At 47.2% G+C, this 16303-nt stretch overlaps 1 protein-coding gene across 3 annotated transcripts in view; it reads right to left on the bottom strand.

The window, feature by feature from the left end:
* Positions 1-5390: 5390 nt before the first annotated feature.
* The window catches only part of CFAP91 (cilia and flagella associated protein 91), a 30156-nt gene continuing 19243 nt past the window's right edge, over positions 5391-16303 (bottom strand). For 2 of the 3 annotated variants that reach the window (XM_064702712.1, XM_064702732.1), the window contains 6 exons: positions 15962-16033; positions 14536-14682; positions 11818-12039; positions 10417-10565; positions 9163-9254; positions 5391-5968 (listed from right to left, as the gene is read on the bottom strand). In XM_064702712.1, coding sequence (XP_064558782.1) covers positions 5739-5968; positions 9163-9254; positions 10417-10565; positions 11818-12039; positions 14536-14682; positions 15962-16033 — 912 coding nt within the window. In that variant the 3' untranslated portion in view covers positions 5391-5738. The remainder of the gene's footprint in view (positions 5969-9162; positions 9255-10416; positions 10566-11817; positions 12040-14535; positions 14683-15961; positions 16034-16303) is intronic. The other variant, XM_064702722.1, reaches the window with a different exon arrangement.

Below are 16303 nucleotides of genomic sequence, written 5' to 3'. Positions count from 1 at the left end.
CAACACACCAGACACAGTAGGTGTCTGCCACAGGGCACGGCAGAAAAGCCAGGCTCTGTCTGGGTGTGAGTGTTGGACAGTGCGAGGCTTTGGAGCAGAGACAGACCCCCAAAACAAACTCCTGCTGGAGCTCATCTCAGGTGAGAGCACAGGTGAGCGCTCAGGGCTGCTGGGGAGAACTGGACCTTACAGCAAACACCTGCCTTTGGCCAGGGCAGAAATGCAGCCCTGGATCTTGCTGCACACCCAGCTAATCCCTGATGCCCTGGCAGATATTTCTTGGGGTATGCTATTGCTCCCTGAGTCTGCATGCAGTTGGGTAGTGTCCCATGCAGTCAGTAAAGTCTTCTCTTCCAGGAATTTTCTGCATCACCCCTCTCTGCTCACATACTCCAGAGGTAGGGCTGGATCCTCCAGGACAGCCTCCTCCCTTGTGGAAGCTTGTGAGTGGCTGCAGCAGGGTGTCTCTGACCAGGGGGCTGTGCCCCAGCCCAGGGCTGTCTGCAGAGCCCCCTCGCTTGCTGCAGAGTGAGAAACTCTGGCTGAGAGCAAACAAGCCCTGTCCCCAGCAGAGCTGCCTGGCAGAGCACAGGTACCTGTCCCAGCAGAGGAGCCACAGGCCCTGTGTATGGCAGGCTCAGGGAACTGGGAATGAAATGGATTGAAAGGTTTGGGCTTTTTGGCTGGTATGTTTTTTTCCCTAAGCAAAGTTTCTAAAAACTGGTGGAAGGCAGGAGTTGGAGCAGGACTGTTCATTGTCCTGACCTCCCTGTGCTTTACCTCAGCTCCAAGCACTGAGCAGTCCCAGGGTCCAGCACCTGCTGCTGACAGAGGGACAGGGGTGTGGCAGGTCCTGGCAGAGGGACACGGGGGCTGCAGGAGCGAGGCAGGGTCAGGTGTGTGGTGGGAGCAGCATGGGAGCAAAGGGCATTCCCACCCCTCAGCAGATACCATTATCACTCTCCACCACTTCCCAAGGGCAGGCTGCAGCCACATGGGGGTTGGTCTCTGCACCCAGGTAACAAGTGAGAGGACAAGAGGAAATGGCCTCAAGTTCCACCAGGAAAGGTTTACATTGGATATTAGGGAAAAAAAATTTTCATGGAAAGGGTTGTCAAGCCCTGGAGCAGGCTGCCCAGGGAAGTGGTGAAGTCATCCACTGTGCCTGGAGATACTTAAAAGATGTGGCACTTGGGGACATGGTTTAGTGGTGGATTGGCAGTGCTGGGTCAATGGTTGGACTTGGTGACTTTAGAGATCCTCTACATCCTAAACAATTCTATGGTTGTTTCCTCTGGCATAACAGCAGCTGTGCCCTCCTCCTCCCTTTTCCAGCTCATTCCTGTGACCAAATCCTTTGCCAAGCCAGAGTGCTCAGGAGAAAGATGGTGCTTACTGGAAAAAGCCAGGTGGTTTGAGAGTGTTTTTACTCAAGGAGATCATTGATGTTGTTTGGAATGCTACCATAAGTTAGCAGTCTTGGGCAAAGGGACCACCCAGCAGGGGACCCTTTGGACCATCTCAGTTACACCTCTTTTAAGATTTTAGTTTCACAGCATCAGGCCTAGGAAGAGGTTGGTCAATGGAAGCTGTTTCTGCTGGAGACAACACACTTGGGGCCCACACAGCAATGAAAAAATGGTTTGCATTTGGCTGGAGGTGTAAGAATTATGTTGGTAGGCAGAGAGAGGCTTCAGTTCAACAGGTAACAGCGGGGTGATTGCAAGCGGCTGTCACTGGATCAGTAACAAACAAAAGGGAGATTCTTAGGATCAATCCTAAGCAGCAACCCATGGAGAGAGCAGCAAATGCAGCTTTCCAGTCTCTGCCCTCTTTATCTCACTGCAGTTGGCACCCCAGCCACTCCCCGAGGACAAGGACCAACATCCCCAGTGACTGAGGAGCTCCAGCACGGCCAGCAGTGCAGGCTGCCACGCCAGCTCCCCACTGGGAGAACTGGATGGGATAAATCTCATCTGGCCAGGCTCTGCAGTGGGTCCAAACCACTCTAGAGCAGTTGGCAGCTGCAACAGTGGGTGCTGGCAGGAGCAGCCACAGCCCTCTGGTCCATTGGGGATGGTGTGCTGAGCTGAGTGCATGTGGATACAGGTAAGCAGCCCTGCAGGAAGGGCAATAGGACATCACTTCCAAGTGCTATGTGAAGGACTGGGATGAGGCACATGGGAGGAGGCCAAGAGAAGTGGCCTTGATTCCAGCCAGAAGTGGAGGGAAAGGTGTGTGGGGCTGCTGCAGCGTGTGGGAGAAAAGGAGGAATGAGAGGAATGAATGATAGGATCAGAGCAGAGCCGGAGCTGCCCTGCTCCATGGGTTTCAGCGCACACCCTTGCCCTTGGCCTGCTGCCGTTTTCTGTCTCGTGCAAACAGTGCCTGCTGAGGCGCTTTCCTTGCCAGTTCTGCTCCAGGCAGTGCCTGGGAGGAGAGGTGGGAGCCTTGGTCCAGGGTGGTCCCGGGAAAATTGCCTTTACTAATCCAGGTGTACACATTCTGTCTCGGGGAGTTGGCAGTTCTGGCAGGTGTTCAAACCAGTTCCCGCTCTCTGGTGGGGTGGGAGGCAGGCACGGGAAGCAACAGCTCCCCATCCAAGCCCAGGCCCGATCCTGGAGGGCACTGTGTGAGCAGGCTGGATGCCAGCACAGTACTGAACCACCAATCATTGAAACACAGGAAAAGCTGCATGAGCAGGACTTTGGTGGACGCAGGGAAACAGGACATTGAGGAGATCGTCAGCAATAATGCAATTAGGCCTTGTTAAAGCTTTGAACATGTGAGGACCACACTTGTAGGGTTAATCCCACTCTCCTAAAAAAAAATGGTGTGAGGGCTGAATTGAGCCCAATGAAGTATCAGGCAAATCCTGCACACTTGCAGGAGCAGAGGGAACAGCTGTGCTCAGAAAGTGGCAGGAACTCTTTTAACAGCACCACACCCACATCTGTGGCTGCAGCTTTTGTGATGGTCATGTTGCTTTTAAGGGAGGCAGGAGAGAAGGGTGGGTGTGGGTTTGGTGTGGTTTTCTGTTGACGGAAATGCAGACACTGTACATTTCCAGTAAAGAAGGACCCCAAGTCCTTTTTGCTGAGCTGGATTTTCTCCTCCCACACCCCCAGAGCCGTATCGGCAGGGAAGCCCTGGGACAATTTGCATTCATTCATTTGCTGCAGAGACCAATTTTTCACCATTCTCAGGGCACAGTGACCCCAGAGGCCCGTTTGGCTCAGCCTTGTCTCCCCCACCTGCCAGAGACAGGAGCCAGCAGAGCAGCACTGCCAGGCTCCCTCCCTGTGGGCAGCTGCTGAAAGAAAAGGGACAAGCTGAATTTTCCCCGTGTTTGCACAGTATTGGTGCAGCCCTGGAGGCATCTGCTGTGTTTGTTTCGGGAACGGGCTCCTCCCCAGGGCAGTTCTGTCTCCTGCTAGGAGAGGGAATGGTGCATTCTTATGCTGTTGATTTATGATCCCAATTCCCTCTCACTGTGCTCATTTTCTTTCTCAAAGCACATTCTGCAAAGCTTGAGAAAAAAAACCCCACATGACAATTGAAAGCAGTTTCTACAGAAGAGTTTCCTGCAGGAATCCTGCCATGGCCTTCAGTTTGCCTGCTAGGCAATGTCATGTGGAAAAGATGGCTTTACCCTGATGGTGTCCCTTAGATCATGATAGAAGCTGAGACATTTATAGCTCAGCCTGTGCACAGCATCTGGAGTCCCCTGCTCCCTCGCTGTCATGCAGAGCTGTGTCCCTACAGAAGACCGAAGTGCTGCAACCTCTGTCCATTCCCACACCTGTTGGAATACTTATCTTTCTAAAACCACCAAATTGTACAATGAGCCACATGCAGAAGGTTTATTTTGACAGACCATCCTCAGAAATACAGCAAATTCCTCAATGGATGGGTCTTCCTGTTCCACTGTTGTGCTGCATCAAGTTTTCCATGTCTCTCCTATTACACTGGATCCTGTGATTCATGTTATCCCTCCTCCTTTTACCCAGGCTAAATTTGTCCAAGGTGGCCTGAGGCTACAGAGCCGATGCCTGCACAGCTTCTCCTCCCACCTGTGGAGAGTGTTTTGTTCTGTATTTTTGTATTTCCTACCTTCCCTTTCACTGGCTAGCTATGAATGCCATGAGAATTGCTCCAAATCCCAGTTCCTGATGGGATCATCCTCACAGAGTCCTAACCAGAACTGGACACCCCTCCCTGACTCCTACCAGATTTACAGAGGCTGCCTGACCCCAGCAGTCCCCTGGTGCCCCTGGTTCAGTGACCTGGAGACCAGCAGTGGTGTGGTGCAGCTCTTCTTCCTCCCTCCAGCTGTTATTCACTCCTCAGTGGAATACAGGGGTATCCAGACTCCCTTCTCCTCCCTCTCCCCTCTCTGTAAATTCCTTTACCCTGCCCCAGCCTAACCCACAAAACCAAAAGACCCAATGCAGAATTTTCCAGGAATGCATTAAGGAGCACCATTTCTGACCAGCTGCTGGTTGTGTTATGTAGGAGAGGCACTGTGGCTGGGATGAGCCGAACCACACCCGAGCTTTACAGACCCGGCACAAGGAAAAGATGATCCACAAGACGATGGCAGCAGGGAGGGATCAGCCACCGTGGCACTGAGGGCCAGCTCTGCTGTTGGCTGTGGAAGCTGCAGCTATCAATGAATGAGCATTGTGGGTGTGGCTGTGCCCGCCCCTCCAAACTGCGGTGCTTGCTGTAAGTGTCCCTTGGTGCGCTAAGGCCGCAGCCCTCGGGAATTCTGAGCGTGAGTGCTGGGGAGCTGAGCGAGCCGTGAGCTCTGTGACAGAGGCACCGCGCCTGTCCGAGCCCGCGCTGCTTCCCGACATCTGGAGCCGGAGCGGCCCCGTGCCTGCAAACGCAGCAGAGCCAGCACACGGCAGAGCCGGCATCCCTTCCGTGCAGCCCTCGGAGCTGGAGAGCCACAGGGACTCACACTGTTCCAAGCAAAATCAGATTCTTTCCAGAAGTGCTCTTTGCAGTGATAAAAGCAAGAAGCAGTCAGCCCGAAGAGGAACACTTCTGGAAAATGCATCAGCCCCGCCATGCCTGTGTCATCCTGCTATCACCTCGGTTTGTGCCAGACACTGCCTGCTTGTCAGAAACCACCCTGATGAGGTCAGGGGCACCTTTTCTTTCTTCAAGGACTAATGATGTGAAAAGATGATACAAAATCTGACTGGTTTTGTTCAGCTCCTGTGCTTTATTAATAGCAGTGCTAATGCAGGAAGCCCCTGGGCCTTAAACCACTAAGGAAATCAGCGGGACACGCTTGTCTGTGGATGGTCTCAACTCAAAATTTCCCACTTATGGACTATTTTTTCATTTAATGTTATTGAAGCAAGGAAATAACACCAAAAGCCCAGGTGCAGATTTTTATTGGTCTGTGCCAGGAAAACAAACAAGGAATGCTAACACTGCTTTCTCACTCAAGCTTCTCTAAATAATCAGAACAGAAAAATTAGCTAACGAAATCCAAAGCAAGTTGGGGAGGGACAACTGGAGGGAGCTGCCACACCAAAATGCATACAGAATGATTCTAGGACAACACTGCTGGCAGGCAGCAGGAGGGACAGCCCAAGGGAGAGAGACGGTTTTCCATTCAGGGTGCCCTGAAAAAGCAAACATAATGTGCTTCCCATTCCCTCACCATGCTCCAAACTCAGATCACAGAGGGGAAGGGAAACCCACCTCACTCATCTTCTGTCCTAGGAGGCTGTGGGATCCTTGTGGAAGTCTTGTCCAAGTTCACGTGCAACTGTGGCAGGGTGAGTGCTGTCAGCTGCACTTGGTCCAGCAGCTGTCCCAGCAGGAGAATCCTCCTCTCTCTCGGTGGCAGATGTCTCCTGATGCAGTGCCAGATGAGCCAGAGCCCTCTCTGTGCCCCTGTGGATGATGTGATGAGCAGCATAGATGTGTTTTCTTTGGGACTGCCTCACTGCATAAAAAGAGGTAAGGCTTTTACTTGGAAATGCACAGCAAAGTGTTCTCTGTAGGGGAGAAGGGAGGAGTAGCTTTTAGCAATCCTGCAGCTGTGGAAAAGTCTGTCTCAGGAAAAAAAATCATGCCCTTCTAACTTTGGCTGAAAGCGTTCTACTGCCACCTAATAGCAGCAACCAACTTTGCATTTCACTTTGAAGACTGGCCCCCACAGTGGGAAGCACAGCCAAAGTGTTCTCCTTTCCAGCTTTGGGAACACCTGGCCAGGACAAATTACCAGGCTTTAAAATAAAAGCTTTTAAAAATAAAAATCCTTTACTGTCTGTTAATTGCAGCAAGCCTCTGGAAGAGCCCAGCTGAAATCTGCCATCTCCTGTGCCAGGCTTTGACCTGCACTGGGAAACCCTTACTGAGTTCAAAGTAAGACTCGGAGCCACAACTGACACGTGAAGTCACCTGCCTACCTTGTCACCTCCCCTCAGCTACTGCAGGATTGCCTCCTTTCATCCAAAGTCATTTGTATGTATTCCCAACCCACCTCCTAGGAAATAATTAGCCAAGCCTCAGTGTTCACCCTACAGCTCTCCTTATTGCTCCACTGTTCTTTGTTCGCTCTTTCCCTCTCTATTTCAGTCACAGGGACTGAGGTAGCGTGTGCCTTACAGAGGGTGTGAGGAATGATGCAGAACAAGGGGTGGCTCTCATCCTGTCACTTCCCTACAGATGTCCAAGGCTTACTTTGGCCTGTTCCAAGGCTGAGCTGCACTGAGACTGTGAATCTGGAGCACTGGTGTCCTGGCACACAGTCCTGCTGTCCTGTCTCAGTCACTCAGCGTTACCAACCCACCCTGTTTATGTTTGTCCATCTCCCAGGCCCACTTTGTCGACAATGAATGCAACTGGATCTCACTTGCTTTGAAAAGCTGACCTTCACCAGCCCTCATTCCCAGGAGAGGTTTCTCTACCCAAGGCATTTTGGCTTCAATCATGTTTGCATCAACTGCATCAGCTATACTGGGAATGCTCCCCTGGAATTGCTGCAGTCCCTTTCTCCATCCACAGTGAATTCCATCTAAAGGACAGTGCGCTGGAATTGGTGAGTGACTGTCCCTTTCCAAGTGAGGTTTTTCATATCAGCACGGTGACTTCTACTTCCACTGAGGCAGGGCTCAGAATTGAGGTGCAGAGGTTTTTCAGGGTGAGCCAGCATTGGATAATCCCTGCTTTTATGCATCAAAATGCAACCAAATGAGGAGGGAAAAAAATCCCAAACTAATAATGGCAAAAGTAATGGCAAAACAGGTGATTAAGGGGAAGCTAAAGTATAGGCAAAGACTGAACCTGCAGGCCTCAAATCTTTGTTCTACAAATGGATTTGCTCCTTTGACAGGCCAGATAACTGCTCTTAGATAATTTCCTGATAGTTTCAAGGAAGGTGAATGCTCAAGCATGGGTTAGGTTGCTAAAACACAGTTTCATAATGAAAAATTTGGCTCACTGTAGGGAAGGCTTTAAAAGCCACCACAGAATGTAATACACTAATGTGTTTATGAGATCTAATGCCATTCTTTGATACTATTTCCTTTGGATTTCCATGGAATAGTTAATGATTCTGCTTCCCTGAAAGTATCACTCTGCAGCAGGTTTACAGCAGGGTGTGCTCCTCAGAGTTTACATCAGGTAGAATTCAACTGTCTTAAGTGAATGGAGCCCCCTCCACCCCATGCAGCAACAGCAGAAGAGAGTATGAGCCAGGTCCCTTCCTGACATTTGATTTCTGCTGTCACAAGAATATTGTGACAAATTTCTCCTGATCACATTAGAAGGAGCTATCTTAATTGCCTGCTGCTCTATTCCACCAGCATCCACTTTAATTTTTAATTGGGTCTAGCTCTGCTTTCCAGGCAAACTCACTGTAGCTATCACAGATTCTGAAGATTTTTTTCTTCTGTTGTTTGAGAGTGCATCTGAGCTGCTTTGTTCATTAGCTGCTGCTGCATTTAAGCCCAGTATGTATTCTGAGCCTTGATGTACGTCCTCAGTATGTCCAGAATCCTAAGCCATCTCCAGGTCTTCCTTCTGCTCTCCTTCCTGAGACAGGCTAACCTGTGTGTGTCAGTGCCTGAGCTGCAGGCTTCACTGACTGCCATTACATCACCTGCTCTGGAAGGCTGGCAGAAGCAGTGCAGGAGTGAAGGCAGCTGATTTAAGCTTGTGCAGAAATGCCAGCTGCAGAACAGGTCCTGTTCTTGTGGCAATACACAAGCCAGGAAGAAGAAAGTTTGCACAATTCAGAGACCACAAAATGTGTACTCAGGACTTGTGTTCTCATCCACAAAGCAATAAAAGAGGCAATGAACTAAGTGCCTTTGTTCTCAAGGCAGAGAAGTGCACTGCAGCAAGGACCCCTTCAAGCTCTGTTGTGATGCACTTGCTTTGCTTAGGTCATATTCACCACCTGTGCTGGTCAGTGGAAACATCCCAGTTAGGAACAGCCACTTACTCATGACATTACTTATTGTAATACACATTATTCTCCTCTGTATTTTGACAGATGCCATTCCATTTTTGTTAAACAGAAACATCCTTTACAACTGCAAGGTTGTCTCCTTACAACATGATGCCACTACAGCCAACCTTAGAACTTTACCTCTTGCTCTCAGCCCACTGGGGAGGAAAGAGAAGCATAGGAAAGTGTATAACCTTCCTCGCATATATGACATATATTTAAGTAATTTGCTTGTTAAAGTCTTCTGCAGTTTTATAAATTGATATATAATAACACAATTCACAGCTGTGCTGCTTAAGGATTTTTACCAGTTTGTTTCTGAATGTGCAATGGGCTGCTTCTTTTCAGGCAGTTTTATTGTTGCAGATACACCAAATTTATCATAGCAAGCCAGGTTGGAAGGTACCTCAAGGATTATTTGATCCAAACTTTCAAAAGCACAGCCCAGATCTTACAGCAGGTCTGAATTTCAGTTACCATTTAAAAAGACTAAAGCTCATAAGATAAAAGGGTGAAAGCCCAGGGAGAAAAAAGGGTGAAAGAGCTTAACTTTCTACCTGCAGAGTGCCAAACAGGAATCTCAGGGGACTGAGACAACTCTTGGCTGCATAATTTTTTTCAGGGAGTTAGAAAAAGGAGAGTGAACCAGTTCACAAAGAAAATAAAGTTACTGGACTCCTTACCTCTTTCTCTCATAAAGTTTTTCTCAGCTTCTGGGATCAGGAAATTATAAACCAGCTCTGCTACAATCTCTTCTGACTGTAGGCGAGTTCGACTACAGGACAGATGCACAGTGGTATTAGTATTTTAATTTTCTCTCCAGACCACCTCTGCAAAAACAGGTCTCCCTTGTAAATACTCTTTCCGAGGGTAGTAGTTGTCAGTGGGGTCTCTCTTTATCCTACAAATAGGTGACAGTGTGACTGTTCCCCTGTGCATTGCAGTGTGTTCACAGTGCACTGGAAAGCAGGAGCACCTTACATTCCTTATCCTCAAAGGTACTGAGAAGCTCAGTTCCCTCTGATGACAAACTGAATTAGGCACACAGATATCGCTGAGGGTTTGTGTCTTTGTCCATTTAGTCTTTGGTCCATTGCTGAGTTTGCTAAATTCTTCCCTTTTGTGACTCTGCACTTGGCTGGCCCCGTGCTCTGTTCCATGCCAGTGTTTGGTGGGTTCCCAGCTGGCTCAGGGGCTGCATGCATTATCTACACTTCATTCCCCCAAGGATTCCAGCATTCTGCTTGTATTCATCTAGATACAAAATACACAGCTGCTCTGCCATAGGAGAGTCACTGTGTCATTGGGATTTTTATGGCTCAATACCAAAAATAGAGCATAGAAACTGAACCGGGGGTTTGGCAGGTCCTAAGAAGTATTCACTGCTGATGCCCCAGCCAAACACAGACTGGGGTGTTCTCAACAACTTACTTTACTCAAAGTGACTTGCCAGGCAGCCAGCAATATGAGTGACCTCCATGGAAATTGGCAGTTCCTTAAAGAACAGCCACCCCAGAATGAAAGGCTGTGTATAGCTGTATCTTTTAGGATCTCTTTCAAATGGATTTTCTGTAGTAGTGTAAATAAATGAAAAGATCGGTATGAATGGGTATTGCTCTAGGCAGTTCCCAGATTCACTTAAAGCTCAGTCACAGCCTCATACTAGTGTGGAGAAATCTAAAGAGGGTGATTCACAGATCACACAAGCGATTTGCAAAGGGAACCTGGCACACACGGTATGGAAATAAGGCTCTGATGGGTTTATATGTGTGTAGCAGGTAGGAGCAGCGTGGTTCCCATGCAGCAGCCACACAAATGAAGTGACCACGAGCAGCACTGCTCTGCCCTGCCCATGGCTTGGGTGATGCCACATGCACAAGGTCAGGCAGGTTCTAAGCTGATGTGAACAGCCCCTCACGTGCTGTTTAATAACCTACCGACTCTCCATTTCGTAAGCAATGTCATTGATTTCTACAGCCCTTTTCTGAACCTCTTCCCTGGCTTGCTCTTCAGCTGTCCTCTCCATGCTACTCAGGATAACATCTTCCAAGTAGGTGTCAATAGTTCTCTCCTGAACATCCACCACCTAGAACAAAACACCAAGATATTGTTCCTCTGCCTATTGCAGTGCCAGGAACAAAGTGGAAGACTTCCAGAGCAGCGTGAACAACAGATTTTCACAAGACTCTTTGTTTTGGGCAGGCCAACCTGAGATTTGTTTTCAGAGATGCTTTCTGTAAAAATTTATTCTCTAGTAATTCTTTCTGAAAATTGATTGAACGAGTGCAGGTGAAAGAAAACCAATTCACAGATCCAATTCTGGTGCAGCAGGTTAGTCCTGTGAATGCAATGGCAGTTGCTCCCTCAGTTCTCACGGTCCCCTGAGCAACAATTCCCAAGTAATAATCATGGATATCGACTTCAGTAAATAAATCAGCTTTCATTCAAGCAAACCCTGAAGGAGAAAATTCCATCAAGCCAGTCAAAAACCAAGATAAAATTATTGGTTTCTTTATAATGGTTGTAGAGCTGAGATTCTAGAAATGGGTGTTTTCCATCTGCTAATCTGCAGGGCATAAGCTTATGGCACCTTGGCCTTACCTGCTTACCACTCAGAAATACATAAAAGATGAGAAGCTAAAATTTAAAAAAAATAAACATGGTGCCAGACCCTTTTGGTATTAACCACCTCCCACAAGGTTTGAAAATTATTGGTTTAGTCAATTAGACTCCCACTCATGTCTTTCAACGGGGAGAAATATGCTTTGTGCAGTCAAAAGCTAGGAAATAGGAACGGGACTATAGAATAGTTATGGAATATGGTAAATCAGTATTTTTTTCTTGATTTCAAGGTTATTTTATCTATTATTGTTACTTCAAAATAAGTGTTGTACCTCTTGTTATTTGCAGTCCGCTTTGGCTGAGGCAGGGAGGAGCAAAATCTTTCCAAACCCTTGCTTAAAGGCATCCTACCTGGCAAAGCACATACCAGTTCTGATGGGCAGAACAAGTGCTGACAAAATCCCTAGAGATGTTATCCCTAGAGATGATCTAGGTACATCTGTTCTCCATTGGTGTTTACTGGAGAAATTTAGAAACCTACACCCATTCATGACAGGCCTGACAGGACTGTCTGTAGGGGTATTCAGATCATCCTCAGTTTAATGGGCATGACTCTCTCAGGAAGGGTTCACCCTCTCTTCACTAAGTTTCCCCCTCAATTTTAGAACTAGCCACCACCAAAGTCAGCCCTGAAGCAGCTCCCATCCATCTGGGCCTTCCCACAAGGAGGCAGCTCCTACAAACTGCCTCCAGTCCCAGCAGTGTCCCTCTCTTGCCTGTCTGAAAAGCTCATCTTCCTCGTGCCGCCGGCTCTCCTCCAGCTGCCGCCGGCCGCTCTCCTCGGCTTCCCGCATCCTCCTCTGCCTCTCAGCCAGCATGAGCAGAGCATGGATCTTCTGCTCCTCTTGCAGCCTCACCAGCTCTTTGGCCAGAAAATCAAGCATGTTCGCCAGTGCCCTTCCTTCTACCGTGGCCAAGTCTCTTTCCAGTGCTGACAGCTTTCAAAAGAAAAATGCAAAGAATTGTGTTACAAACCCCAGGAATGTTGTACAAAGTCCCAGAACTACCACAGGCATGTGAGGCAGCTCTGCAGCATCCACACAGAGCAGGCATGGGACAGTCCCAGGAGTTTGGCACTCTTCATGTGCTACATGCCCTGACTGGTTTCTGCACAGTGCAACCATGAGTACCTGCAGCTTCAGGCATTGAACCTAAAACTGTACAAGTTACTAACTGCTGACAAATTCAAACTGACAGTAATTATATGAAGTTTGCAGAAGTGCAAATGAGACCTCAAAATTCCGGGTAATGGAAAATCAGAAAGTCTGTGACAGAGTTGAGACAAGATTCCAGGTGTTCAGCATTACTGTGCCATTCACTCCTTGTTCCAGGCACATCCTGTTCTATGGGCTGGGTGTGTGTGATTGCACTACAGAGAGAGACAAGATCTATGGGGAGTTCATTATCTCCAGAATGGACTCTGAAGCCACAGGCCTTGGCAGGAGGGAATGTCTGGAACTGGCTGGGATGCTGTGTTCTCTTGAAATAAACAGGCAATTACAGAATAGACCTAAACATAAAAGTTGAAGTGGAGCTGAAATATCCCAGACAAGTAATAATAAATCAGCTTTGCTATACAGCTGTGCCATTTGCCCAGGCAGTGTTTCAAAGGAAGTGGGATTGTCAATGTTGTACAGATCTAGTAGTGACAGCACTTAGCCCACAGGTGTTTCAGATGGAAGATGGTGATGCAGTAACTGCACCACCCCACAGGGAGGGATAACATGGAACTAAAGTGCTCCCTCCTCTTCATTGCTCCAGGTGCTGTATGGAAAACTGGTGTAAAATGGAGAAAAACAACTCAGGAACACTCTTGTGTTAGATTTTTGTTGCATATGAGTCCAAAATTTTCAGCTCCTCATCTTTGACTGTTTTATGTGGTGTTTCCATCCTCTTTAGGCAGGAAGCATTTATTTTACACTAAAATGGTCAAAAATGTGAAAAAACCTGTGACCACCGAACCCTATAGAGCTGAGAGTCATCAGTGACTTTCTGAAACAGCCACACACATAGAAAACTTCTGCACATGCATTCCAGAGTTTTGAAGTTCACAATGTTTGAAAACCTGAGCCCTGGACTGTGAACCTACAGACAGTTTAAAAAAAACTGAGAGGAGGCCAATACCAGCAGAGGGGGATAGTGGCACTCCAAAAGAGAAATTCTGAGATCAAAGGTCAGTATCTTTACCATTTGCTCGCTCTCCTTCTCTAAGAATGTCATTATGATGTTTGAACTGCTTTCTCCTTCCCTCTCACCTGGGCTTCCAGAAGAAATGGAGCACTGCCAATTTCTAATACCTTAAGCTTTTATTTTTCTCTTAATTCCTCAGCAGAAATATTCCGTATTCCTGCATTCCACACCTGGACTTGCTGTGCATGAGGGAGTATCTGGAAATGCTACATGATAAATGATAAAACTCAATCCCTGTTCAATTTTTACTGGGATCTAAGGGGAAATTTTGTTGCTGCCCAACCAGCAGGAAACAGTGGTCTGGCTTCATCTCCACCAGGTCAACTTGCCAGTGCATGCAGTTATTGTAAAATGGAAGCTGCCAAATTGCCTCACAGCTGGTCATTAAAAATCAACAGAGTAGTAAAAATTTCAAGAGAACTTGCAGGAATGTGATAGATACTCCATTCTCTGAATTGTAGTGAATTCTGGCAGAATTTCTTTATGATCCACTCCTGACCAGCATCTGCCATTTCATTCACTTTCCTCTGGAAGGTTGTGACACTGTAAGGAAACAGGATGGAAATTTGCATCCCTGGATCTCACCAGATCCTTGGCAGAGAATGGAGCCCAAAATTTCTTTGCTCTGCATACAGTGGTAGGTACCTCAATGGTGACCTTAGTTAAGGTTCTAGAAGTCTTGAGCCCAACAGGATTTACAAAATAAGTTGGCTTTGGCGGCCTTTGTGAGGTTTTATGTGTGAGGAGGAGCCTGAGAGGGTGCCAAGCCAGAAAAGGGACAAGAAAATGACAGAGCAGTAACAAACACTCAGGAAAACATCCAACAGATGTGAGTGACCAGCATGTATTGTGATACCAGGTCATAGTACCCATCAAATGGATTGAAATGTGGGAAAACTGAGGGTCATCTGACACTGCTGTTTGTTCAAAGCCCTGTAAATATAAATAAGTGCTCTGTCTGCAAACAAAGCAAACACAGGCTGCATAGCAGCTGTGGTCAGGGTGCCTCAGTCTGTTTCTGAGATTCCCCAGAGCCTCCAGAGCAGTGAGTGAGCAATTTTAGCCCCTCAGGCATTCAGTGCTTGGCCTGTGCTAGGAGAGCTTTATTGCTATTGGGATACCTTCTGTGCTGTGGATAATAGAAAACATAAAAAATTAAATGTGAGAGTGTTGTGGTGCTGCAAGCACAGAGTGTCTGGTCAGGACAGAGCTGTGAATCAACCTTGCCATCTATGCAAGCAAACCTGCTTCATTTGTGAGTCATGCTGTCGCTGTAAGGACAGTGTCATTTGCTTCTGTGCCTTCACGAGCAGCTGTCCATCCTCCTGGAGCGCATGAGTGGTGCGCAGCTCTTGGATCAGATCCAGGTTCCTCTCCTTCCCTTCAAATATCTTTAAAACAAAGGTGAACAACTGAGCATATCAAATGGAGAATATAGAGCAACATGTTTTTGCCAGTAACACACACCCTTTTTCTCCAAGTTGCAAGGTCTGCTGTTACCAAGACCTCTCTATAACAAATCTGTGGCTGCATATAAGCAAACCCTACAGCTGTCAGGTAAAGCTGCTACTTTTTTTTTTTAATTTTTTTATTTTTAATTTTTATTATTATTATTCTGTTTGGCTTTATGCAAACTCAAACCACTGGAATGTGCAACAACACTGCCTGTGTCAAAAGGGTAATAGTCTTCTGCACACCCTGCTATATCAGCCTCAATGTCAAAGCTTCACAGTGTTTTAACACCTCATGTCCTCTGACCTTCATTTTGAGGGAGCCCAAAGTCATAAACTGGTGGGGAGGTTGCTAAAACTGCTGCCATCCCTGTTATGGGGTTATGTGGCCCAGCCCTCCCTGGCACCGTGTTACTCTCAATCCCAGTCTCTTCCAACAGAACTTCCAAGAGCAACAAAAGATCATTCAACCCTGCTTGGTCCATTCTCCAACTCAGTAATGTATTTCTGATCCAGCAGTGGCTGGAAGAAGATTCCTAAAATGGTGGGACATTTCATGGTCTGAAAGTCAACAATCCTTCAGTGGCCTCAACCATCCTTCTCACAGATCATCACACAACTGGAGAACACTTGGGAACTCTATATTCCACCTCAAGCCACTTCCACAATACTATATTGTTTGCTAAAGCTCAGGGTCCTGCATGAGAACACTAAAAACCATTAAATAATTACTTTAAGAGAGAGCATCAACTCTACTTTTTGGGGACACAAAAACAAACCTTCAGGACTGGTCTGATCACAAGTGACAGACTTGCTTAATATAAAGCCCAAAAGGCATGGCTACTGAATTAATTTTTAGTTAGACCCCCTTCTGTTCCCCTGAAAGCAGAATGATGGGTCCTGCACATCACAGTGGTAGGCTTCAGTTGCTCCTCATCTGGGGCCCAGCTCACCACCAGTGGAAACCAGAAAGATGATATGAAATACAAGCTGCCCTCCTGGGATGTGGGAGGTTTCTTGTGCCTAGAACCTTGGCATAATCATGGCAGAATGTACTCATGGTCCAGATCCAGTCTAGAATTTGCCATTTGAGTAACTCTGCTGTGAAGAGCCTCACTACCCCTGCTTAGTGCTGTGGAAGAAAGATTGCAAACACCCTTTGCAATCAGTCATTCCCACCATCATTCTGAAGACTGACATAAACAAAGAGACACAATACCATGTTCTGAAGAGCCCTGCCTCGGAGCAACTTCTGCAGACAGATCACTGCCAGGTCTATTTCCTCTTCCTCCTGCCAAAACATGACAAATATCCACACAATGATCAGCTATTTCTTTGGAGACTGGGATTTCTGTAGATTATCTGTCTAACTGTTAAACAGTCTAACTCATATCCTGTCCTTCCTTGCTTGTTTCTGAACACCATTCTTTTAATTTCCAGGGAAAGGAAGGTGAGTCAGAATAACATGTACTTTCATGTTTTACAAGGGATGGAGAAGAAAGATTGTATAATTAGATTCTATTTGAAATTTTAGAGGGTCTTTAGAGATGAGAACCTAATG

This window comes from Zonotrichia leucophrys, chromosome 1 (assembly GCF_028769735.1).
Source record: "Zonotrichia leucophrys gambelii isolate GWCS_2022_RI chromosome 1, RI_Zleu_2.0, whole genome shotgun sequence".
Taxonomy (NCBI): Eukaryota; Metazoa; Chordata; class Aves; order Passeriformes; family Passerellidae; genus Zonotrichia; species Zonotrichia leucophrys.
The sequence above is the reverse complement of the archived record's forward strand: the minus strand, read 5'-3'. Positions and strand labels throughout refer to the sequence as shown.